Source organism: Geotrypetes seraphini, chromosome 7 (assembly GCF_902459505.1).
Source record: "Geotrypetes seraphini chromosome 7, aGeoSer1.1, whole genome shotgun sequence".
Classification (NCBI taxonomy): domain Eukaryota; kingdom Metazoa; phylum Chordata; class Amphibia; order Gymnophiona; family Dermophiidae; genus Geotrypetes; species Geotrypetes seraphini.
In genome coordinates, this window is record NC_047090.1 from 36,827,208 (window position 1) to 36,853,614 (window position 26,407).

General features: G+C 42.9%; 1 protein-coding gene across 4 annotated transcripts in view; it reads right to left on the reverse strand.

Moving 5' to 3' along the window:
• The window catches only part of TMTC2 (transmembrane O-mannosyltransferase targeting cadherins 2), a 305,129-nt gene that overhangs the window by 99,781 nt on the left and 178,941 nt on the right, over positions 1-26,407 (reverse strand). For all 4 annotated transcript variants that reach the window (XM_033952959.1, XM_033952961.1, XM_033952960.1 and 1 more), the window contains exon 8: positions 377-498. In XM_033952959.1, coding sequence (XP_033808850.1) covers positions 377-498 — 122 coding nt within the window. The remainder of the gene's footprint in view (positions 1-376; positions 499-26,407) is intronic.

Genomic DNA, 26,407 nt, shown 5'->3' on the forward strand with positions numbered 1-26,407 from the left:
AAGCAGTTTTCCCTGTCTCTCTCGGTGGGCTCACAATCTATCTAATGTACCTGGGGCAGTGGGGGGATTGAGTGACTTGCCCAGGTTCAAAAGGAGCAGCGTGGGTTTGAACCCACAACCTCAGGGTGCTGAAGCTATACCTTTAACCACTGTGCCACACTAAGGAAATATAGAAAGAGTTTTAGGAGTAGAATCTACCAGATGCATCTTTGGTTAAATTACTCTCTCACTGTTGTTTTCAGTACATATCAGGTCCATCCCCTCCCCTACTACTCAAAAATTAACATTTTCACTTATGAATATTTGGAGTCCTGGAGTTGGTGTTCTCTGGCAGGGCAGACCATGAACAATCTACCCCTCAATTATTTTAACTCACCGTTAAAGCTAGAAGTTTCCCATATGTGAGATGTGCTGGCACGTGGTCAGGTTTGGATCGCAAGGATTCCACGTACCAATGTTCGGCTTCAGGCACCATATTTTGTCTCATATAGGCTTCTCCTGCAAGTAAGATGAGAACTGGTCAGTTATCAATTTCCCACTATTTATCATTTCTATTACACTGAAAGGTGAACGCAACGCTGTGCATTTAACCTATAGCAGACGGTCCCTGCCCAGAAGAGCTTATGGTCTGATTTGGACAGACAGGACAGCTCAGGGTCGGGGAGATCCTGGTAGAGGAAATGATACAATAGGTCTAGGTATCTGATAGTAGCGAGTGGGAGTTAAAGAGTTGAAAGCAGTTTTTTTTAAAGTGGGCTTTATTTATTTAATTAATTCGATTTATATCCTGTCCTCCCAGAGGAGCCCAGAACGGGTTACATGCTAACATACATAACAGCAAACAAAACACATGACAATTAACAACAGGAAACAGAAGACTAACCCCCTCTTTTACTAAGGTGCGCTATGCTTTTTAGGGCGCAGTAAATAGCGTGCTCTAAATACGTGCATGTTAGCCTAAGGCAATAGGATACTGTCAGTTGCATATAGTTCAATTGTTCTGGAGTAGCAGACACTGGGAGCCTGAAGCATGCACATGGAGACGCATGAATAAGATGACCTTACGTCCCGTTTTGAACGGGACAGTCCTGTTTTCAGACCTCCTGTCCCGTTGTCCCCACACACAGCTTCGGGACACCGAAATGTCCCGTTTTCAGAGACAGCGTCCCGAAGCTGTGCTCGGGGACAACGGGACAGGCGATCACTTCCTGTTCCTCCCTGCCGCAAAAAAACAAGCCTCCCTTGGTCTGCTGCTCTTACCGCCCAGCCGCTACAGCAGCTAAACCCGACAGGAAGTTTTCTTTCCGACGTCAATTCTGACGTCGGAGAGGACGTTCTGGGCCAGCCAATCGCTGCCTGGCTGGCCCAGAACGTCCTCTCCGACGTCAGAATTGACGTCGGAAAGAAGACTTCCTGTCGGGTTTAGCAGCTGCAGGGCGGTAAAAGCAGCAGACCGAGGGAGGCTTTTTTTGGGGTTTTCTTGCGGCAGGGAGGGAAGGAGATAGGTTGGCAGGCAAGCAGGCTGGCTTTGGCCAGGGAGGGAGGGAGAGAGGTAGACAGGCAGGCAGGCTAACTTGGGGGGTGGGGGTGGGACAAAGTGTGGAAGGCAGTGAGAGGGACATAGGAAGGAGGCACTGGGGGCACTAAAGACATGGGAAGGGGCACTAAGGACTTGGTAAGGAGGCACTGGGGGCACTAAAGACATGGGAAGGAAGCACTGGGGGCACTAAAGACAGGAAGGGGCACTAAGGACACAGGACGGAGGCACTGGGGGCACTAATGACACAGGATGGAGGCATTGGGGCACTAAGGACACAGGACGGAGGCACTAAGGACACAGGACGGAGGCACTGGGGGCACTAATGACACAGGACGGAGGCACTGGGGGCACTAAGGACACAGGACAGAGGCACTTGGGGCACTAAGGACAGAGGCACTGGGGGCACTAAGGACATGGGAAGGAAGGAGGGAGGGAATAGAAAGGGACAATTGTTGGGCCTGAGTGCAGAAAGAAAGGATACACAGACAGAAGGAAACGCAACTAGAGACTTATGAAATCACAAGACAACAAAGGTAGGAAAAATGATTTTATTTTCAGTTTAGTGATCAAAATGTGTCAGTTTTGAGAATTTATATCTGCTGTCTATATTTTGCACTATATTTGTCTATTTTTCTTTACTTACTGAGGTGACATTGCATATTTGAAAGTCATTTGCCTTGACATCTTTGAAAACCCCCCCAAATATAAATGATAATTAACATTTTCTCTGCGTATAGTGTGCTTTGTAGTTTTTTAAAATTTTATGGTTACCATTAAGAATTAATAAGTTATGGAAGAAATTGGGGGTGGGGGTGGGGTGGGGCTAGGGTGGGATTGGGGCGGGGCTATGGCGGGATTGGGGCGGGACTGACAATTAATAGATGTCCCCTTTTGATGAAAAAAATAAATGGTTACGTTACGCATGAAGCACGCACAAGGAGAGAGTCAGTTGGACTAAAGCTTTAGACATCTTTGGTTCCATTCTCCAGCTTTAGACATCTTTGGGTCCATTCTCCAGGATTAGACATCTTTGGTTCCATTCTCCAACTTTAGACATCTTTGGGTCTGTTCTCCAGCTTTAGACATCTTTGGGTCCATTCTCCAACTTTAGATATCTTTGGGTCCATTCTCCAGCTTTAGACATCTTTGGGTCCATTCTCCAACTTTAAACATCTTTGGGTCCATTCTCCAGCATTAGACATCTTTGGTTCCATTCTCCAACTTTAGACATCTTTGGGTCCATTCTCCAACTTTAGACATCTTTGGGTCCGTTCTCCAGCTTTAGACATCTTTGGGTCCATTCTCCAACTTTAAACATCTTTGGGTCCATTCTCCAGCATTAGACATCTTTGGTTCATTCTCCAACTTTAAACATCTTTGGGTCCATTCTCCCAGCATTAGACATCTTTGGTCCATTCTCCAACATTAGACATCTTTGAGTCAATTCTCCAGCTTTTAGACATCTTTGGGTCCATTCTCCAACTTTAGACATCTTTGGTTCCATTCTCCAGCTTTAGACATCATTGGGTCCATTCTCCAACTTTAGACATCTTTGGTTCCATTCTCCAACTTTTTTCGAGCTTCCTTGCGTATGTTCTTTTGTAGTTTTAATAATTTACCCCACTCCTTATAAGTTGGGCTTGTTTTTGTTTGTTTTTTTACCTTTTATGATTACTTTCCTTTCCCATATCTTTATTTATATCTCACCTTTCCCAAGGTGGGTTACAACATGGCACGTACATAATCAACATCCAAAGAAAATCCTATGGTTCAAAAGTATTATCTACTAAACATCTCAAAACCACTGGTTAGTGAAATAAACCTGTAAGGCTCAATTGGTTTATATTCTGAAAAGCCTCAGAATCTGGAGTTATGTACCCAATTTGGGTTATATCGTGAAAAGTCTTCACTTACTCCAGCTCACGTTACAGGCTTACACCCCCTCACTTCCTTCCTTTTATTGTTATTTTCTTATCTTTATTAAACTTATTTTAAAATTATTTTTTTAACCAAATTTTCTACTCTTGCCTATATATAACACACAGCAAATTCTTCTCATGCTGCTGGTTTACCTAACAGTTTATTTCAATACAGAACCGGTAGACCAATGCAAAATATGATTTTTTTTTTTTTTTTTCAAATTCTTTATTCATTTTTAAAAAATTTACATTAAGTGTAACAGCATTTATAACATTTTAAACTCAAATACAACACTTAATATTCTGTTAAAATCCATATCAGAATTTATCCCCCCTAATCAATAACATTCTTTAAATTCAAGAAAACCTACCATAAACCCCATTCCTATATACCTTATTTAATATTCAAATCAAAAAACCCTTCCCCCCCTTCTGGATGTGCATTTTTAAGGGGAAAAATAATATGCTGCTTCTAATATAGTAGTAAGAAAAACCAGAAATGGAACTAGATAAGGAGGAGAGACAACCCAGGAAATAATTACACTGCAGTCGCTAAAACAGCTGCATAAGATAATTTAGAAAGGTAGAGAGAGCCCTCAGTCACCCTCCGGAGACCCCAGAAGTACGGTAATGGCCGTCACTGGCTTACACCCAAAAGGGTGTTAACTGTGAAACATCCCCGGGCTTTCTCCGTAGAAATTTTGTGATAAATATACACACAAATAGTGCTGAAGGTGCAAAAACGTAATAAAAAAAACACATTTTCTTCCTTGCTAAACTATTGTAGCCTGATGACTCGGAGGTTACAGTACAGCCCAGCTGTTCCTGAAGAAGGGGGTGTTCACCCCCGAAACGGAGTCCCGTAGGACAAATTTGCTATCTGCTGGCTGCGTTTATCCACAGAGAAGCTAAGTACTTCCAGTTGGTTTTTGCATAGTTGGATTTGGACGTTAGAATTTTTTTGTTCGGGCCCCCTGGATAAGGGGTAGAGACAATCCTATTCTTTATCTGCAGAGTGTGTTTTTTGATTATGTTTTGCACCTTCAGCACTATTTGTGTGTATATTTATCACAAAATTTCTACGGAGAGAGCCCGGGGATGTTTCACAGTTAACACCCTTTTGGGTGTAAGTGGAGGCTGTGTGACTGAGGGCTCTCTCTACCTTTCTAAATTACCTTATGTAGCTGTTTTAGCGACAGCAGTGTAATTATTTCCTGGGTTGTCTCTCCTCCTTATCTAGTTCCATTTCTTGGGGTTTGGGAGATCTGGTTTTTCTTATTGTTCATTGTTCTCCCATTTTTTTTCGGATTCTGTTACCATTCAGTCTAATATAGTAGTGGCAGGGGATTTTAATGCAGTTATGGATCCATTGATGGATAAAAAACCTAATAAGATTTTGAAGTCATTGGGATTAGAAAATCTTACTCAAAATATGATTCAAAAATGCTAACAGTTGCATTTTATAAAAATCATTAGCTCGCATTAGGCAATTTTTGACTAAGGGCTCCTTTGACTAAGCTGCTAGACGCTAACGCCTCCATTGAGCTGGCATTAGTTTCTGGGTTGAGCTGGGTTAGCGCGCGCTAATCTGCAGCACGCGCTAAAAACGCTACTTATTAAAAGGAGCCCTAAGGCTTGCTCAAAGACAAACTGCTGTGAGCACTTGAGCTATTTCAATATTATTTTCCAAGATTACGTGGTTTTCCAGTTATCTATAATAATAAAACGCTAAATGCGCATACGCACTCTTGCCGCGTGTTCCCTGAGATCTGATCTGTCAGAATGTGGCCGGCAAGAGTGCGCATGCGCGCTTACTACGTAGGACTCCAGGACATGCGGAGTGGCGGCTGCCCGGAGGAGGGCTGTCGGCGGAGGGCAGATGCAGAAAAGGACTAAAAAGCCGGCGGGAGCACCAAAAGCGCGCAAGACATCGGGCCCCCCCTACTCTCCACCTCGCGCCACTCTCCCTCAGCCTCAAGCCAGCCCGGCCTCCGCAACAGACCCAAGGAGCCAAGCAACTTTCCGACCCCGCCACCCGGGACCCAAGTCCTTTGCCGCCCGCCCCCCCCCTTCCCTTCCCGCGGTCCCAAGTACAAACCTGGCGATTCCAGCAGTGTGTGCAGCAGTCTTCACACGCTGCTTCGGATCCTTCTACTGCCCTGATTTGCTCTGCCGCGTCTCTGATGATGTCATCAGGGACGTGCCAGAGTAAATCAGGGCAGTAGAAGGACCCGAAGCAGCGTGTGAAGACTGCTGCACACGCTGCTGGAAGCGCCAGGTTCGTAGTCGAGACCGCGGGTGGGGGGGGGAGATAAGGGACTAAGGGAGCCGGACACACTACGGGAAGGGAAAGTAGGGTAGAGGAAACGCTACACAGGGAAGTGGTGGGGGGGGGGTGAGAAATGGAGGGGGAGGGGATGCTGCTTTGGCTGCTGCACAGGGAAGTGGTGGGAGAGAAATGCTGCTGCATAAGAGGCAGGGAGAGAGACAGATAGATAGACAGACAGACAGACAGCGGGAGGAAGGGAGACAGAAAGAAAAGAAGAAAGACACAGGGGCAGGGAGACAGACAAAGGGGGCCAGGGCCAGAGACAGACAGAAAGAAAGACAGCGGGAGGGAGAGAGAGACAGAAATAAAGACAGACAGACATATATTCTAGCACCCATTAATGTAACGGGCTAAAATACTAGTAGTTCTATATGAGTGGTTTTTACATCCTATTGATATATCAACTTACATGACTACAGAAAGATTGAAGTTAAAAGGGAATGAACTGATTATTCATTTGAAAAAAGTAAAAATCACATCATTTCTTGCCTCTATTGTATGCGAGATTGGGATAATCTGTTTTATCAAAACACAGAACAATAATCACAAAGATTTCAACACATGCCCAATAATGAAAGCAAACATCATAAAATCTCAAAGAATTGGCGACCAGCCTTATTGTAGTTCTCCCCACTATCCACCATGTTGAAGTATGTCACTTAGGGCTGCAGATTAGCGCGCGTTGCTCCCCGCACTACGCGTAAAAACTAACGCCAGCTGGCGTTAGCGTCTAGCACGCGTGGCAATGCAGTAAAAGGAGCCCTTAATTGTCACTGTCTACGTTTCAATTATGTTCATTTAATTGTTATACATACTCTTCCCTATTTTAATTATTATTGTACATCACCTGGAAGTTTTTGATAAGCGATTAATCAAATTTTGAATAAGCTTGACATCTATTAAGAATACGGTGGTTTGGGAGTAACAGTCTGAATGCTAGCATGAACTGAGGAGTCAGGCGAAAAGGTCGGTTTTTATTGCTTGGATCTGAATACTGCAAGAGACTGAGCGTGACGTATTGATTCAGGCAACCTGTTCCAGGCATACGGCGTTGCAAGAAAGAAGGGACGGAGCCTGGAGTTGGCAGTGGAGGAGAAGGGTCTCATATAGGCTTCTCCTACAAGTAAGATGAGAATTGGTCCATTATCAATTTACAAGTAAATTGGCAGCATGATTGTCTTTTCTAACCTTTTACATTTTGCGCCTGTGTATAACAAAGACTGAAATGGACCAATTGCTTATTACTGGCATCAATTTGACATGAAGAGAGAGAGAACCTGATCTGTAAGAGCCCATGAATTGTGGCATTTGATCCCCATGGAATTGAGGTTGGAGGAAAATTATACGGAGTTCTACAAAAAGATGAATATGTAGCTATTTGGAAAAGGGCTAGGATTAGCTTGGCAGGAGAGAGTATAATAGAGGTCTCTGGGGGAGTCATGAGGATTCTTTTTTTGATAAATGGTTTTATGGGGGTATAGAGTGGTATTAACTGAGGGTACTGCTATATTTTTACTGTATTATTAATGCTTTTAATTATGTTTATTTTTATGCAAACATTAGGTAGTACTTGTATTGGGGTTGTGAATACAAATGACAAACTCATGTGAAATTCACACAACCTACAACACAATGCGACATTGTTGGTGGTACGGCACAGAGTTCCAAATTTTTTGAGCATAAAACCAAAAGAATAGTTAATCATACAGAATTTGAGTTTCTTAAAGAAGCCAATAATGAAACAGTATAACAGACATAAGGAGGAAAGAGGGTTTAAAAATAATAATAATAATTTAAATGCAACTGAATCAGAGCTACTGGAACAGCATCTCATGAAAGTGCACTTTTTTTTTTTTTTTAATGGACTATTGGGGGGAGGGGGGGAAACATATCCACTACCGGGCAAGTCTGTTGAAGTAATCACAGAATTTGTTCAAATCCATTTCTGCCAAATCAGTCCCATTTCCTACAAGAGAAAGGCCAATGAGAAAAACCATGAGAGGCAACAGGAAGCCTGTCTCAAGTTCTTGCACTAAACAGTAGGACTCAAATAAACCAAAACTGCTATAAAGCAGGCTGGAACTGTCATTAGGAAGGACATCAAAATGTACTTATATGATACGTTATGGCAAACTCTAATATTTCATTAAAAAAAAAAAAAAAAGAAAAATCTAAGCCCAAAGTTATATTCTCAATAAAAGATGTGATGGCAGGGCCATTACTTGAAAGCCGCTTTATTTTTTCACAGTGTTTCAGACAATAGGCCTGTTTTAGCAACATGAAATGCACCGGCATGCTTTATTAGTAAAGAGCTTCCACAGTATGGGGTCCTTTCATTAAAAGGCCCAAATCAAACCCGAATTTTTGTTTTGTTAGTCCTTTTATTAAGGCACGCTAACCAATTTAGCACGCACTAAAGATTAACGCGCGCTATATTCAAAGGCGCCCATTATATTCTACGGGCACCTTAGCATTTAGCGCTTGCTAAATCAGTTAACACACCTAAATAAAAAAGACCCTTATATGAGATACACGTTCCCCTCCCTATTTGCAGGAGATAGGGGCAAAGCCGGCCCGCAAATACCAAAAAATAGCGAATAACTTTAGGGCCGACTCTGACCCACCCCCCCCTGCCTCCCAAACCTCTCCCCACTGTACTTTTTAAAGCCTGGTAGTCAAGCGGAGAAGCAAGGGCGGAAGCGATCTTCCTACACTCCTGTCCCGTGCAGAGCCGGGAACAAAAATGGCTGCCGTGAGTTCCCAGAAGACCATGGGGACTCACGGCAGCCATTTCTGTTTCCAGTTGTGCACAGGGCAGGAGCGTAGGAAGATCATTCCTGCCCTGCTTCACCGCTAGACCATCAGGTTTTAAAAAGTAAGTACAGTAGAGAAGTCCGGGAGGCGGGGTGAGTCACAAAGACGAAAACTAAGAATAACCGAAGTCACGAGTTCTCAACCCGTGAATCCAGATTCCAATAAATGTTACCCAAAGTTTGGTGCTAAGGTAATCTGCAGCAAGCTGGAATTCTATAAAGGGTGCTCTGCTACGAGTAAATTTAAATTGAATCAGGTTGGGCAGACTGGATGGACCATTCGGGTCTTTATCTGCCGTCATCTACTATGTTAATAGAATTCAGCATGCTCCGACACTTGTCAAAGGCTGGCGCCCTACTGACGGCTCTTAGGTGTGCAAATGCAGGCGTTCTAACACACCACGTCCAATTTCTGGAAATGCCCCTGCCCCACCCATGGCCCTTTGAAGTTGTGCGCTGTGAAATTCAGGCAGAAATGTAATAGAATAGGGCACAGGGCAGATATGGGCATAATTGCTGCCAAGTGCTTCTTAATTCCAATAAACTGATTACTTGATTAGTTTATGCTTAGATCTTGGATCTGCACCCATGTTACTATTAGATAATTTTTTAATCGATGTACTACTGTGATTTTCTATGGATGATCTAGTGTTTAAAACATATTCTGCAGCTGCCTACACAGTTCACTGAGCAGCATAAGTGTTTTAATGTAATGTAATATGAATATATTTGTCTTTTTCTTAAATATAGAATTCAAAGGTAAAACAAGGTAGCCCAGTAGCAGTAAATCCATCCGGTTGTGATTCTCTGTATATTAATGCCAGATATCTTTTGGCATTCCAGGCTGAAAGACTGTGGAGCATTTATTTGTGATGGCACAAGGTTACGACAACTGATACATTTTTAAAATTATCGCATTTTCTTTTGTTGTGTTGTGGAACGTCATATCTTAAGGGAAGTAGAGTCTTTGAATTAATTTAAAATATATGCCCTTGATTCGAGATGGAATGGCAAAACATGTTGGGCATTAATATATATATCTTAACCCCTCCTTTACAAAGTGGTACTAGCGTTTTTAGCGCGGCCGCAGCAGTAACAGCTCGGACGCTCATATGAATTCCATGAGCTTTGGAGCTATTACCATGATGGCCAGCGCTAAAAACGCTAGCATAGCTTTGTAAAGGAGGGCGTTATTAATGTAGTTGAATCTTTTTGATATAAAAGCCTTTTTGCTTCTTTATTTCCAAAACAAATATATATAACAAATCTATATATCATTAATAATTATATCAGAACAAACCAATAATAATTTTAACAGATACGCCATTATCAAATATCAGCAACATGCAATCAATAAAACATTATCCTAATACCAGATTATCCCTGATAACTACAGAATATCTATGATTGACTGACAATTATCCAACTTGTCCATTTTTCACAGTATACTTGTCATTTGGGTGATATGTGAATTAGAGAATGACACGGGGACAAATTGTTCCCCGTCCCCGCAGGAATTCAATTTTCCCATCCCCGCAGCTTTTGTTGCTGTCCTTGCCTCATTGCTGTAAACTCTGCCTTAATCGTGCAAGCCTCGGACACTTATGATTTTAAAGTGCTTGAGGCCTGTGCAGATGATGACTGAGCTTTTAGGAATGGGGCAAGGACAGGAAAAGAAACTCGCGGGGATGGAGCGGGAAAATTTGTCCCTGCGGGGACGGGGAAAAATATGTCCCCACGGGGACGGGGAAAAATTTGGCCCCCATGTCATTCTCTAATGTGAATTACTTTTATGTTACATACAGGTTGCTTTTTCTTTCTTTTTTTTAATTTTCCTTCATTCTTGCCTAGCATTTTTTTTCTCCTATCTAACTGTCTGCAAAGTCTGTACCCAAAACGTAATATGGGAAACATTGAGCCGCTCTGTTCCTGCCTTATTTGATTGTTCCTTCCATTTATATTACCATCTCCTCCTTTACAACCTTATTCCCCCTTCTGCAAAAAGAATGATGATGTTATTTTCGACACAGTCCAGTTATTTCTATTTCACATTTCTTCTGCTGCCAAGTCATGTTGGTCTAATTTTCTCAATAAATCTTGCATTTGCCCTTTGTCAGCTATTCCATCAGCCAAAATATTAATCTGTACTACAGCTTTCAGTAAAATAAATGTTTGTATCTCCGTATCAGTCCATCTTCTCCCCATCCATTATCCATCATCCAAAAATTAGCAACTCCGCATAATCCAAATTCAATCACAATTCTTTTTTTTTTTTTTTTTTTTGCTACTTTGGTATATTAGGTAGCTGAAAAATTATCTTTATTTTTAGATAAAGATAACCGTATTTCTGCAATCTGACAAATAAAATTAATATCAATCTGATCAATCCTCTCACTTTTCTCATGCTCATTTGAAGCTATTTCTATTTTTAAGATCTCCATATATATACTTCCCTGTCCTGTCTCTAAAAATCAGTTTCCATTACAAATTCATTTATGTTCACAGTTGCTTCTCCCTTCTGCTCAACGAAAGCTCACTTTTAATAGGCTGCTATGAATACAGATACTATTCTCTGTCTTCATTGTATTTAAAAATGCTTAAATGTCTCTTCTATCCTAATCTATGAAATTAGCCTTCTCTAAACTTGTCAGACTATCTTAGGCATCAGAATTGTGACCTGGATTGGCCACTGTAGAAACAGATGGACCATTGGTCTGACCCAGTATGGTTGTTCTTATGTTCTTATATGAGTCAAGTGTAGGACAATAAAGCCATTGTGACTTCAGTGATGGTGTTGGCTCTTAGGCATTGGTGGAATGAGGCATAATGACATCACAATCTCAGCTCTGGAATATTACTACTATTTGGGTTTCTGCCAGGTACTTGTAGGGTAGAGCTTGGATATGGCTCTAGCAACTCCAGTATCTCCCAGTGATCCATGAGCATTTTTGCAATGTCTGTCTGATCTGGAAAGGATGAAGACTGCGGCTTTGGGCTGCTCATAAGCATGGCCAGATTAACGGATAGGCCCAGTAGGTACATGCCTAGGGCCCGAAACTGTCAGGGGGGCCTGCTGAAGAAGGGCACACTGACTTAGCTTTCCAATTTTTGGGGGCAGGGACAACAGCAACAGCAACAGCAACGCCCCCCCCCCCCCCAGCATCGATGACAACACTGGGCCCCCCCCCCCCCTGGAACCCTCCCCTGGTATTGGCGCAACTGGTTGGTTGCTTGGTACCCGATCCCCACTGCCTCAATTTCCTCTCTTTACAGAGGTGTCCAACCCGCAGCCCACAGGCCGCATGCGGTGTTTAGCTTCTTGCCAACTCCCTCCTCTGTCTTGCTGCAGTGTTCACTCAAAGCCACAGGCAGCAGCTCCTGCGGCTGATCCAGAAGCGTTCCCTCTGACATTCCGATGGCTTTGAGCGAACACTGCAGCAAGATAGAGGAGGGAGCCGGCAAGAAGCTAAACACCTGCGGCACAGAAGAGAGGGAGGGTGAAGGACGTATTGGGACTTGAGAGGGAGAGAGTACAAACAGGACAAATGATGGAAGGAGGGGCATGAACTTAGGACACAGAATGAAGGGAAAGAGGGAGGGGAGCATGAGCCTTAAGATGGAAAAATGGAGGGAGTGAGGGAGAGATGCTGAGGTGAGGGAGAGAATATAAAGGAAGAATTGGGTGTCTGAGAGAGGGAAAGAGATGGTGCACGTGGGGAGATGAAGAAAGAGGAGAACTGTTGGGGAGAGAGAGAGAGAATTATTGGACATGATGGTAGGAGAGGAGTGAAGTAGAGATGCATGGGCGTGGAGAGAAGGGGGAGAACATACCAGGCCAAGGAAGCCACCTGGTCTTTTTTTTTTTTAAAGTACAGGGGGGAGGGGGTTATTAAAAGAAGTGCTAGATTGGTTGTGGGGGGAGAGCTTATGGAGCCATAAACAGAGGACAGAGAGAGTGGGCAATGGTCTGAAGGAAAAGAAGTTGGACCTTGAATGGTGTGGATGAAGAGGAAAAGAGATACTTGAAGAGAGAACTGTTGGGAAGAGAAAGGGAGAAATGGTGGACCTGGGGAAGGGAGGCAGGCAGGCAGGGGAGAGATGGGATGGGGGCAGTTGGGAAGAAAAAGGGAGAGAAGTTGGATCTGGGGATGGAAGGGAGGGAGAAATGTTAGGCCTGTGGATGGAAGGCAGAGAGATGCAGTATCTCTCTTTTTCCCCCTCCATTTCATTGTTCAGCATCAAGGGGGGGAGGGAAGAAGAAAAACAGAAAAGAGAGGGAGCAAAATGTTGGACCATGGGATAGAGGAGAGATGGACCCATAGGAGGGCAGGAGGGAAGAGAGCTGGGATAAGAAGATGCTAGGCAGGAGAAGGAAAGAAAGGGACAGGGAGTTATAGCCTGACCAGTGGAGAGAGGGTGGGGGGATTCTGAAAGTGGTGAGCCATGTGGATGAGGTCAAAAGGGAGATGACAAGATGAGTGAGAGAGCAGTGAGTACAGTGGAAATAGGAGGCTAGGAAAGGAGTGAGATGGGAAATGGGAGAGCTAGGGACTGAGAGAAGATGGAGAATTGATTGGTAGCTGAACATTTAAAAGAAGAAGGGTGAGAAAGAAGGCAAGATTTGAGTGGACAGAGGCAAAAAAGAAAAGAAAAATTGAAGAAAGCTGAATGTGAAAGATCCATTCCCACCTTCTGTCTGTCTGTTTGGCACTGAAGAAGAAAGGAGGTGAGAAAAGAAATAGCCTGAAAAGAGTTAAAGAGCACAGACAGAGGAAAGCAGAACGAGATGATTAGTATATTAATATCACCAGACAGCAAAGGTAGGAAAATTTATTTTATTTTCACTTTAGTGATTGAATTATGTCAGTGTTGAGAATTTATGTCTGTTGGCTTTGTTTTGCACTGTTTTTGTTTCTATTTTTCTGATGTTGCATGACATGCGGAGTCTGGTATCTGCTTTCATTTTTTGTCTGTTTCAGTTCGCTCTAACACTGTGCGCACTGGCTTCCCTTCTCCTCCCTCCCGCTCATGATGTAACTTCCTGTTTCGGAGGAAAAGGGAAGCCAAAATACACAGTGTTAGACTGGGTTCAGTTTACTTATGGACAGTGGGCAAGAGGGCAGTGAGGGAGTGTTAGGGAGGGAAGCTGATCTCACCTGACCAGGCAGCTATGGGGGGGAGGGGAATGCTGCTTCACTCAATTGGGGAGAGAGAGGGAAGGAGGGAGAAGGAAGGCCAGGGAAGGGAGAGGAGAAGAAAGAGAGATGCCAAGACCATGGGAGGAAGGGGAAGGAAAGGAGATACCAGACCATGGAGGGAAGGGAAGGAGACAGATGCCAGATCATGGGCAAGGAAGGAGGGTAGGAAGTGGAGAAAAAAAAAAGGCACATGCTGGAAAATGGGGGTGGAGCAGGGGGCGGGGTATGCTGAGGCAGGGCGGGTGGTTTGGGACAGGGGGCCCAGTGGACTTGTGTGCCTAGGGGCCCTCGATGAATTAATCCTGCCCTGCTCATAAGGGAGCATTCCACAGCTGCTGACTTCCCAACCTCCAGCTTTTAACTCCTGGAGGGATTCAGAAATTAGACCAACCAAAGCTTAGGGCTTAAAGAATCTCCACACCATGGGATCCTCCACCCAGATATGGAGCCTCTCACAGAGAGATCTGCGAGTGCCGTTACATCCCCCGCAGTCGTAGTGCCCACCTGCGTAATAAGCAAGAGCATCATTAGAGTGTCTTGATCATCCGTATCAACAGCCAGTGAATTTTCCCTGGGTAACTCGGGGAGTCAGGATCTAAGACCCGCATTCTGAGAAAGGGGACCCCCAAAGTCAGCTAAAATACCAAGTTTCCAAGTTAATTCCAAATCAGTTTACAATTATACAAAGATTATTTAAAAAAAAAAGTAATTAAAAAATATAAAAATGGGGAAAAACAGAATACAATGAACATAACAGACAAAACATGTTACATAAGGGAAGTGCACTTGGCACCTTTTTCTTGGCTAAATAAGCCTGAAGAGCATGTTAATAAAATCTGGGGGGGGGGGGGGGGGGGAAAACTGATCCAGAGAAGCAACCACCTCCTGGGAATTCTGTTTGGAGCTTTTAGAGGATTTTTTTTTTTTTTTTTTTTACCTTCAGCGCTGAATCGCAGCTGTGTTTCACAGGGCCGCAACCACACTTTCCCCAGGGGCCAATTTTGACTCTTTAAACCGGCCACATATACAAATATTATACAAGTACATATACAAATATACAGCAAATATCAGAGCATGCAGTTTTGTAGTGAACTCATTACATTTGTAATCATAAAGTGAAGTACTATTTATTAGTAATATTTGGAAATGAGATGGGTGGAAGGGGGAAGTGGGGATGGGAAGGGAGGAGGGTGTGTTGGGAGATACTGTATTGTGATGATAATTGATTGTTGATTTCTTTGAATTTTATATATCTACAATGTATTAACTGATTTGAGATGATATTCTTTGTAAGATTTTTGTTATGTATATTTTATTTTTAAAACTCAATAAAAAAAATTATTGAACATTAAACCGACCACAGCTGAAATGGATGGCAGGACCCCCTAAAGGGGTTGAGGGAACCAGGGCCAACAAAACCTCCACCTGAGTGATTTTCTTGCCAAAACAAAACTTGAAGAGACAAGAAATATCTTTAAATTTGAATCGGGAAAATCCATGATGGCTGCCGCAGGTGGAATTTTTCAAATAAAAATAGCCTGAGAAAAGCAAAGGAACGCCCCAAACATGATGATTTTATGATTTTAGGGGTTGAGGGCTAGGGCTAACTCCCAAACTGCCCGAAACTATTTTTAAGATACCCCCCCAAATCGCTGTGACAGGCTATCATCCCTGTACTCACTGTGCAATGTGGTGCTGGGAGCTGCAGCAAATGAAGCTCAAACAGCTTACAAGGATATCCTCTGCCTTATAACCTGGACTGCTGGTCTTCTGACTGCCCCTCAAGCCCAACACTAATGGCAGGAGGGCTCAGCAGGTGCACTGCAAAGCAATCAACCCCTCTGGAAGCAGACAACCTGCAAAGTCTGCAATCTCCCTCTGCAGGGAACCTCAACAGCCCAAGGATGCGAAGCACGTAAAAATACTGAGCAGAAGGAAAAATAAACATGAGCAGAAAAGACTAGCTCTTACTGTCTCGCTTGTAGGAAAGCAGCTGATGGCCAGAGGGCAGTCCTGAGGTAAGAGGGGGAGGTTCAGAAAAATTATATAAATGAGGCTTCTTACAAGCAGTCTCGCAACATGGGATGCATAACTCACTTGTCCAAGAATAGAGTGGGATTATACAAAAACTGATCCCTATGAGTGAGGAAAAGAACGGATATTATAGATGCCATGAGTAATATAGCATAGCAGCTGGACACTTCTCCTGCTAAATAGCTGCATATTTTCAATGTGTTTATTGAAGAACTTACTGGAAATATCTTGTAATAGTTTCAATTTCTGCTTAATGTATTTGATACAAAGATATATTTGTGAACTCTAATCTATAATCTGTTTCCACTTATTTCATTGTGTCAGTAACACAAGATAAGAATTCTGTTACTGTTTCACATATGACCCTTTATATTTTGGCAACAGTTGAATCCATTCAGAATCAGAATTATTTTATAATGCCCGATGCTATCTATAGTTACATACTAGCAGCTTCTGGAAACATAACAGAACAAATTCATTATCTTTGAGGGATTAGGATGGAAAACAGGTGCTCCTGTTGGCAGGGCTTTGGAAGTGGAGCAATTTTGGGTGGAGCCGGTTCAGTAAAAATGTACCGACTCGGACTCTAGCTTCAAAATAAAAATTTACAAGTGTAGTGCACATTTTATTTTTTTGTTCAGGTTCTTTGTTCAAATATATTTTGTGGTCTATTACTCCTAATTAGTATATAAAGAAAATTGTTTCTGTAAATATTTTTTTTCTTAGATTTGCCATGTATAGTTAAGAGTAGACTCTCTGTTAACCAGAACTCTCAAGCAACCAGCAAAAAAAAAAAATACTGTAATATTTTAAACAAAAATGAAAATAAAATCAATTTCTGGAAGAAATTTAAGTGTAAACTTGGCACGCCACCTCTGAGCATGCCCACTTTGCCTACCACATGTCCGCTAGTTTGTCTGGAACAGTTTATGGTATGATATAGTATGGGATATAGTATTAGTTAAGCCCATATTTAATAGTAACTCTCAAGCAACCAGAAATTACATTTATCTGGCATCTATCAATCCTCATAGGTGCTGGTTAACTGAGAGTCTACTGAATAAGTTTAAGTATATATATCTATATCAATACACTGTATATTTATATACTTAAACTCATATTTATGTCAACAGTTGAACAATAAATAAATAAGTAGAGGTGTTAGAATCAAAGGTTTGGTGTACTGACTCCATAGCTCTGTCTGCTGGGCCCCAGTCTGACCCAAAATGTCTGCCTCTTTGCCCGCAAAGTTAGGCCACTTGAGGATGAGTGGATTTGCTGTGGTTTAGCAAGATTTTTCCTCATACACAAAGAATGTGACAAGTCTTATTAAGCCAAGCCTAAGGTGGCTAAACACTACAGTCTTGGAATTTCTTACAAAAAGTATTGTCGATAACTGAACTCTAGAATTGTAGAAACAAGTCTGGCAAAAGACATCAGATATAGCTCAGTCCTAAGAATTTTTAACTGGTTAAGTGCTATATTATGAAGAAATCTGTGAGGTTTGGTGAACCATGCCAAACCTTTATTGAATACAGAAAATGAAGACACATTATTTTCCCTATTTTTATTAGCTTGTTCGCTAAACTAAGGCCCGGATTCTCTATACGGCACCGATATTGGCGACCACCTAAAAAAACAGCTCTCGGTCGTGTGTCAGTCACATGACAGCGCTGTTTAGAGAATCATGCCTCTGGGAAATGTAGGCCAGTGTTTCCAAGTAGAGAATGACACGGTGACAAAATTCATCACCGTTCCCGTCCCCGCAGATAACCGCCGGAAATAATCCCATATCATTTTCTAGTGTCTATTTCAACCTTGGTCCTTCTACACCAGCATTCTTCAAAGCAAAGCTTGCGGGTCAGTGGTTGTGGCTAGAGAATGACACGGTGATAAAATTAATCACCGTTCCCACGGATAACCGCGGGAAATAATCCCATGTCATTTTCTAGTGTCTATTTCAACCTCGGTTCTTCTACACCAGCATTCTTCAAAGCAAAGCTTGCGGGTCAGTGGTTGTGGCCATTCATACTCTGATTCTTCCCTCTCTCCTTAAAGAATGTCATGAAGATGGTTTCCCGCGGTTATCCGCGGGGACGGGAACGGTGATGAATTTTGTCACCGTGTCCTTCTCTATTTCCAAGGCCTATATTTCAAGTGCCTATATTTGCTGTGAACCACACCTACGTGGGCGCTTTACAGCATATAATAGGCGTTTAAATTTGTTGTCACTTGTCGTTTCAAATGTTGTTTCCCAATTAAGTTGAGTGCCGGTAGGCACCCTTTATAGAATTTTCCTGCAAGTCCCTGATTCTATAAAGGGTGCCTAATGTTTTGCGGGACTCAGGCGTCCAATCTAAGTGGTTCATGAGCCATTTAAGGGTGATAATTAGCACTTGGTCATCCAAAGGATGTGGACATCACTTTGTAGGCGGCTCCATAATTCAGTGGACGTCTATCAGCAAAACTCATACCTAACGAAATAGGGGTGTCAGGTCAAAAGCACGCCGGGACAAAGGCGCGCGCAGACAATTGAGCGCAGCGTGGAGGTGCGCACCGCAGAAAATTACAGTTTTTACGGCTCCGACGGGGGGGGGGGCGTGGGGGGAACCCCCCCCCACTTTACTTAATAGAGATCGCGCCACGTTGTGGGAGGTGTGGGGGGTTGTAACCCCCACATTTTACTGAAAACTTCACTTTTTCCCTGTTTTTAGAGAAAAAGTTAAGTTTACAGTAAAATGTGGAGGGTTACAACCCCCCAAGCCCCCCACAACGCCGGCGCGATCTCTATTAAGTAAACTGGGGGGGCTCCCCAACAAAAACCCCCGTCGGAGCCCTAAAAACTGTAATTTTCTTCGGCGCACGCCTCCGTCTTGCACTCAGTTGTCGGCGCGTGCCTTTGTCTTTCGAGTGGTTGTCTATGAACCGAAATAGGTGTGAGAGTGGTTTGAGCAATGATTCAATATGAGCATCCTTTGATTCATTTGCATAACGCTCAGCTACCTAGAGCATCCATCTCATGTCTACAAATGAAAACCAGATCTACTTTTCAGTATAGTTTGGGCTTCAGATAGACCTGAGTTCTATGGATGGAACTTAGGCTCAGTTTGGACGTCCTTAATGCGATCTGCTAAATAGCTCTCTGGGTTTTTATTTTTGCTTTATTAAGCTCAAAATACATTTAATAAGGCACCACATAAACAGGGCACATCAAAACAGATATATTGCATGCAAAACCTTCTATTTTTGTGGACAAACAGCAATGCTATTTGCTAATTAGAGGAAAAGATCCATTAACTGAGCACAGCACATGAAAAACACAGGTTTATGTTTCTTGCTAAAAAGCAACACTTTTTTGACTAAACAGTGCTCCAATCAGCTCATTACTGAAAGCAAGGAAAGCACATGAAAAAAAATATAGAGATTACATATATAACTTCATTTGCAAAAAGCTTAAACACTGAAAAAAAAAACAGATACAGACCTCAGCATGGCTTCTACTTCATTGCAAATGGAGGTGTGCAGTTGTTTGGATTATTGAATATGGCTGTCTCACATGCTGATTTTATCCTGTTCTTGGATGGTCTTCCTTTTTTTTAAATATAGTAACATGGATTTCTTCATGTTATCGTTCATGACTTTATGGTGGCTCATAGGTTCACTCTCATCAAAAAGAGACAGAGAGAGACAGAGAAAGAGAGACTTCCTGGCGCTACATGAGAAAATAATGTTATAGACGTCTGACACTTTTATTTTCTATAATTGTTCAGAAAGCAGTTTTCAAATACAATTAGCCTGGGTTAAAGGCTTTTTGGAAGACTGCTCTTCTTGTATTCCTAAATTTGGCTCTGTTTTTCACTGTTATAACTTCAGGCTGTTACCATAAATCAGATGCTTAGTGCTGTAAATCTGTACTGTAAATGTGTTCCGGCTGCCTGCCCATTCCTCTGATCCTACCCACTTTTTCAGATCCTAAATTTATGTACTCAGGTAAGGGAAAAAAAGCTCAATTTGACAGATGTAGGCAGCCAACTGATTAAGTTGGGCATCTTAATCTTGTAAAATATCTACCTGGAGGCATTTATATAATCTTATTTTGCTTGGGATCTTTATTTGTACTATACAGCATTCACACTATATGCATCAAAAATATAATGCTGTGACACTTCTTATTGGTTTTACTATTTTTTAAAATATTTTTTTCTTATGCTTTTTCAATACTCTATATTAGAGAATGGCACGGTGACAAAATTTATCACCGTTCCCGCGGATAACCGCAGGAAACCATCTTCATGTCATTCTTTAAGGAGAGAGGAAAGAATCAGAGTATGAATGGCCACAACCACTGACCCGCAAGCTTTGCTTTGAAGAATGCTGGTGTAGAAGGACTGAGGTTGAAACAGACACTACAGAATGACAGTCTCTGGTATCCAGAGCAGATATTGTGATGTCATAATGCCTCATTCCACCAGTGCCTAAGAGCCAATCACATCAGTGATGTCACAATGGCTTCATTATCCTTGGCTCACATAAGAATCAGAGTATGAATGGCCATAACCACTGACCCGCAAGCTTTGCTTTGAAGAATGCTGGTGTAGAAGGACTGAGGTTGAAATAGACACTAAAAAATGACATGGGATTATTTCCCGCGGTTATCCGCGGGGACGGGAACAGTGATGAATTTTATCACCGTGTCATTCTCTACTCTATATGCACAACCTTTGTTAAGTGAAAGACTCTACAATGTGCTCAGGTCATTAGCAAAACGCTGTAACTATGTGCGTGACTGCTGGGAACCATCATCGCACATGTATCTACTCAGCTTCACAAAACACCAACTTTAAGGGCTCCTTTTACTAAGGTGCGTTAGGGCATTAACGCGCGGAATAGCGCGCGCTGAACTGCCATGCGCGCTAGACCTTAACGCCAGCATTGAGCTGGCATTAGTTCTAGACGCGTAGCGGGCGCTAATATCCTGCGTGCGCTAAAAACGCTAGCACACCTTAGTAAAAGGAACCCTAAATTGCTACTTATCTTTAGCATAGATGTTCCAAGGTGATGATGTGCAACGAGGATCCGCAGTTCACAGTTTTTTTGTTTATACAAAAGTGCTCGTGCAAAATCAGGAAATTGTATTAAAACCTTCAGTCATTTCATTGCTCTTTTTCTGATTTCTCTGGTTCTCCTGTAAGTTGAACTGCGCTGAAAATCATAGTGCAATGAAGTTTCACTGCCTTATACTTTCTTTAAACTATGTTATTTCAATCTTATACTTAATCTCTTACCCTTATTTTAAAAAGGTGGTGGATATAGAGTACAGTGGCACCTCAGTTTAAGAGTGCACCGGTTTGCGAGTGCTTTGCAAGACGAGCAAAACATTTGCAAAATCGGCACCTCGGAAACCGAGCGCGCTTCGATTTGCGAGTGCCCCCCCCTGCGAACCGGCACCCTGCCCCCCGCTGCCATCGGGCACCCCCCCCCCCGCTGCCATCGGGCACCCCCCCCCCGCCGCGACTGAGGTCCCCCCAACCCACTCGAACCCTCTTCTTACTTTGCTGTAGCCTCTGCAGCGGCACTGGCACCAGCATGTCCTGTGCGTGGTGCCGGTGCCTGAAGATCTGCTTCCTGTGCTGGGCCTTGAGCATGTGCGCATGCTCAAGGCCTGAGAATTCACGTCGAACGTGAACTCTAACGTCGAACGTTAATTCTCAAGGCCTGAAAAGTAAGTGTGGTTAAGGGATTCGAGACAAAGTTAGACAAGTTCCTGCTGAACCGGAACGTACGCAGGTAAGGCTAGACTCAGTTAGTGCCCTGGCCTTTGACCAGAGGGCCGCCGCGTGAGCAGACTGCTGGCACGATGGACCACTGGTCTCACCCAGCAGCGGCAATTCTTATGTTCTTATGACTTGGACATCGCTGCAGTTAAGACGCCTTGGGCATTTCAATTCAGAAATCTTTTTGCGAACATTCAAATCTTTCAAATAGTTTCTTTACATTACGAGGCAAAAGAGGAGAATTAAAATCATGGATTTTAATGTTCACTAATCCAGGGAAGGGGGAAAAAAAAAGCACCAACAAAATATCTGTTTCCAGCTCAGATCTTAAATTACAGTCCAGATAAAAGCAAAAAATTTAAACACATTAACGTTCACAAGACTCCATCTTTTTGCCACTACATTTCAGTGCTGAAAGAAGGCTCCGAGTTGGTTTTTTGTTGGGGGTTGGGTTTTTTCCCCTGTTTTGCCTCTTAAGTGTTTAAAACCTGAATTACTGTAGCAGGTGGGCCTGTGTGGTTTTGAAACCAATGTAATACAATAAATTGCACCATATCATGTTTCCAGTAAAGGAAAAGACATTTAAATAAAAATCTGATTCTCAGGCTCTCTCAGTATCGGCATTCAAGTGTTCCTATTCCCTCCGAGACTTTTTTTTTTTTTTTTAACTCAGTTTTTTTTAATTGAAATCATATGTATAATGTATATTAAGCAACTGAACTGGATGCGGCTCTTTCTAGAATACAAGTAACAAGCAGCCTAAAATTAAACACTAGCATGCCATTTTTAGTAAAAAAAAAAAAAAGTTAACTACAAAAAAAGCCACACATTGTATTCAGTAGAGACTCATTTGTCCCCTTTTAATATGCCAAGTATTAGTTGATGTTTCTTTGTAACTGTTTTCTTTCTGTATGTGTTAATGGTATTGTTAATGGCATTTATATTATGTTCATGCTGGGGTTTTTTCTTTTCTTTTTATATTGTAAACTCGCTTAGAAATTGGACAAGCGATCAAATCAAATTTTAATAAAACCTTGAATGTTATTTGCATACAGTGCTGTGTGGATCTAGTAGAACGACCGAAACAAATAGAGACAGAAAAAGTGTGTGTACCGTGTTTCCCCAAAAATAAGGCACTGTCTTATAAGGCCCAAAAAACACACTAGGTCTTATTTTCGGTGTTTCAGCAGCCATTTCAAAGGCAAATTAAAAACCTGAACCATGAAAAATTGCCTTCTCATAACAACCTGCTTATCTGCTTCTCCCCCTCCCTCCCCCCCGCCCGCTTGTGGATCCCCTCTAGCCATTGCAAAGGTAGCACAATTTTAGATGAACCAGGACCCATTTGTGACTCTCCACTACCTCTCACACCCATACCCCCCTCCAGCGTTCAACCCAGTGTCTCTATTTCTCTCATATATACCCTATGCATTCACCCAGTCTCTCTCTCTCTCCAGTCACCCTGTTTCGCTCGCTTATAATCTCCTTCCAGTGTTCTCTTTTTGCTTCTAGCTACTGGAGTTCCCACTGAAGTTTGCTCCAGCCTATCCAAACCCTCTCCTTTGCGGGATTTCAGACCGTGAAAGGTTGCCCATTAAGATTCTAGTTAGAGATCCTCAGTGTTCATCTCATGCTTTCTTGAACTCCGTCACCGTTTTCCTCTCTACCACCTCCCTCGGGAGGGAATTCCAGGCATCCCCACCCTCTCCGTGAAAAAGAATTTCCTAACACTACTCCTAAGTCTGCCTCCCCTCATCCTCAAGTTATGTCCTCTAGTTTTACCAATTTCCCTCCTCTGGAAAAGATTTAGGGCTAGATTCACTAACCTGCCCGATCCGCGGCAGGCCCACGAATTCTGAACGGGTCAGCAGGCAAATGGGGGCGATCGGAGGAATGCCCCCCACCCACCACACAGATCGCTAGTGAGCGATCCTGAAGCATGCGCAGACCATCTTCTTTGTCTGCCGATGGCCCTTCCAGTGTTTTCTTTTTGCGTGCGTCTCTCCCGCTCTAATCAGCCTGCCAGTCTTTTATATCGCTCTCTAGTCTTCACTGTCTCTCACACACACACACACATCTCCCCCTCCCTCCAGTCACCCTGTCTCATTCTCATATCCTCTTCCAGTTTTTACTACGGTACTTGTTCGCCTCACCTTGCAAACAGCGGGTTTACTACCTCCCTGTTGCTGCCATTCTGCTCTCTGTTAGCTTGAGTAGCGCGGTGCGAGACGTTCGGGCGGGTCTCACGAGATTAGCTGCTAACTGGTGTTAACTGGTACTAACTGGCCGTAATTCGCAGCTGCCTGTGGAACTCATATACAGAATGGGTTTGATAGAGGGTAATTTGTGTGTTAGTGAAACTGGCGTTTTGATCTATGTGATTTTCCCGTCACTACTTGATGATGTCATGTTTGTGAGACAGAGTAGGCTGTCAATAAAGGTACTGATTTGTCTTCTGCATGGGAACTAAGGCTGGGAAGAAGGGGGGGTTGTTTGAGGAGAGAAATATCAGGGGGTGTTTTCTTGGCTCAGGTAAGGAGGAGTTTTGTGATGTGATTAAGAAGGGGATCATGAACAGGTTGGAGAAGGTTATCATGCCGCTGTACAGGGCCATGGTGCGCCCTCATCTGGAGTACTGCGTCTAGCATTGGTCGCCGTACATGAAGAAGGACACATTAACCTTTTCCTATCGTAAGTCCTGGATGACGGGACATTCCAAAAATGTCATTGCCATCGTATGTCCCATACTAATAAAGAGCCAGGAACACAAAATTTTTGAATTTACAGACTTATGACTTATTTACATTATGTTTACAATAGCCGTAAATGATAGCGGTGAATAATACAAAACTTTGCTAAAATAATTATGATTGGAACCAGCGTAACATAAAATGTATTACGATAGGAAAAGGTTAATACTCGGAAGGGTCCAGAGAAGAGCAACTAAGATGGTTAAGGGGTTGGAGGAGCTGCTGTACAGTGACAGATTAGAGAAAATGGGCCTCTTCTCCCTCGAACAGAGGAGATTGAGAGGGGACATGATCAAAACATTCAAGATACTGAAGGGGATAGACTTAGTAGATAAGGACAGGTTGTTCACCCTCTCCAAGGTAAGGAGAACGAGAGGGCACTCTCTAAAGTTGAAAGGGGATCGATTCCGTACAAATGTAAGGAAGTTCTTCTTCACCCAGAGAGTGGTGGAAAACTGAAACGCTCTCCTGGAGGCTATCATAGGGGAAAACACCCTCCAGGGATTCAAGACAAAGTTAGACAAGTTCCTACTGAACAAGGACATACGCTGGTAAGGCTAATCTCAGTTAGGGCACTGGTCTTTGACCAAAAGGGCCGCTGCGTGAGCGGACTCCTGGACGCAATGGACCACTGGTGTGATCCAGTAGCGGCATCCCTTATGTTCTGTCAGAGTGCATAACTGCACTTAATTGAGTGTGCACAAATTGTGCAAGGTTCATAGTGCACAAATGCATGGGTGGGTCAGGGGTTTATGTGCACAGAATGATATCAGTTATGCCATGCCAGACGATGAGCTGAAAATGCATTCCTAGAGCAAAGGAGGGCTAGAGGAGATATGATACAGAGGTTTAAATACTTGAAAGGTATTAACATACAAGCCAATCTTTCCAGAAATGGAGACGTGGCAGAACTAGATAGAGGACATGAATTTTGTTTGCAGAAATTCTACTTAGGAGTAACATCAGGAAGTACTTTTTCACACAGAGGGTGAAATGCTTGGAACGCTTTCCCTGGGAAGTTCTGGGGGGGGGGGGAGGGGTGTGGGAAGACCAAACTGCTAATGGAATTCAAGGAGTACATGGGATAAACATAAAAGATGCCTATATGGAAAGAGAATGGAATCGAAATAAAAATTAAAAAGTTGCTTAGACTTCTAAGGTTTGTGTAAAAAAGAACAGAATCAAGAATGGGTCCAGGGAATATGTGCGAAGAGTCCATAGTACCATATTTGTTGCTCGTCTGTTTTCTCTTTAAAAATAAAGTTGTTTTTTTTAAAAAAAAAAGCGCTCAGGGTACATAGGACCTTCTAGGTACCCTTCAGCTCTCTTTCTGTATCTCTCTTTTGCAGGATTTTTTTTTCTTCTTCTCTCCTCCATTTTATAATTTTCTATTTCTTGCTACCCTATGACAAAAGTAGCTCCTTCCTGTTTCTTTTTAAAATTGTAAACTGCTTTGTCTTGACATTCAGACAGTACAACAGAAGCCAATGAACACTATATTATTAATTTATTCAATTTTCTATACCGTTCTCTCCCAGGGGAGCTCAAAACGATTTACATGAATTTATTCAGGTGCTCAAGCATTTTTCCCTGTTTGTCCCGGCAGGCTCACAATCTATCTAATGTACCTGGGGCAATGGGGGGATTAAATGACTTGCCCAGGGTCACAAGGAGCAGCATGAGTTTGAACCCACAACCTCAGGGCGCTGAGGCTGTAGCTTTAACCACTGCGCATATATGTTTTGGTGAGTAGACTGGAAGGACCATGCAAATCTATCCGCCGACATTCGCTAAGTTACTACGTTGAGCAGCAAGAGTCAGCCCACCAGTCACAGGGACGTGACGGGAGGCACCGCTGACTACTGGAAAGCTTGCAGGGCCAGATTCTATAAGAGGTGCCTAAATCGACACCTATATTAATTACCTAAATGAGTTTAAGCAAGTTCACAATTGAAAAAAAAAAAAATTGGCCAATAGCCTGTCGCATAACACCTAACGGCACCTAACACCTAAATGGGTGTGTTTGGGGTGGAGAGAGAGAGGCGCAACT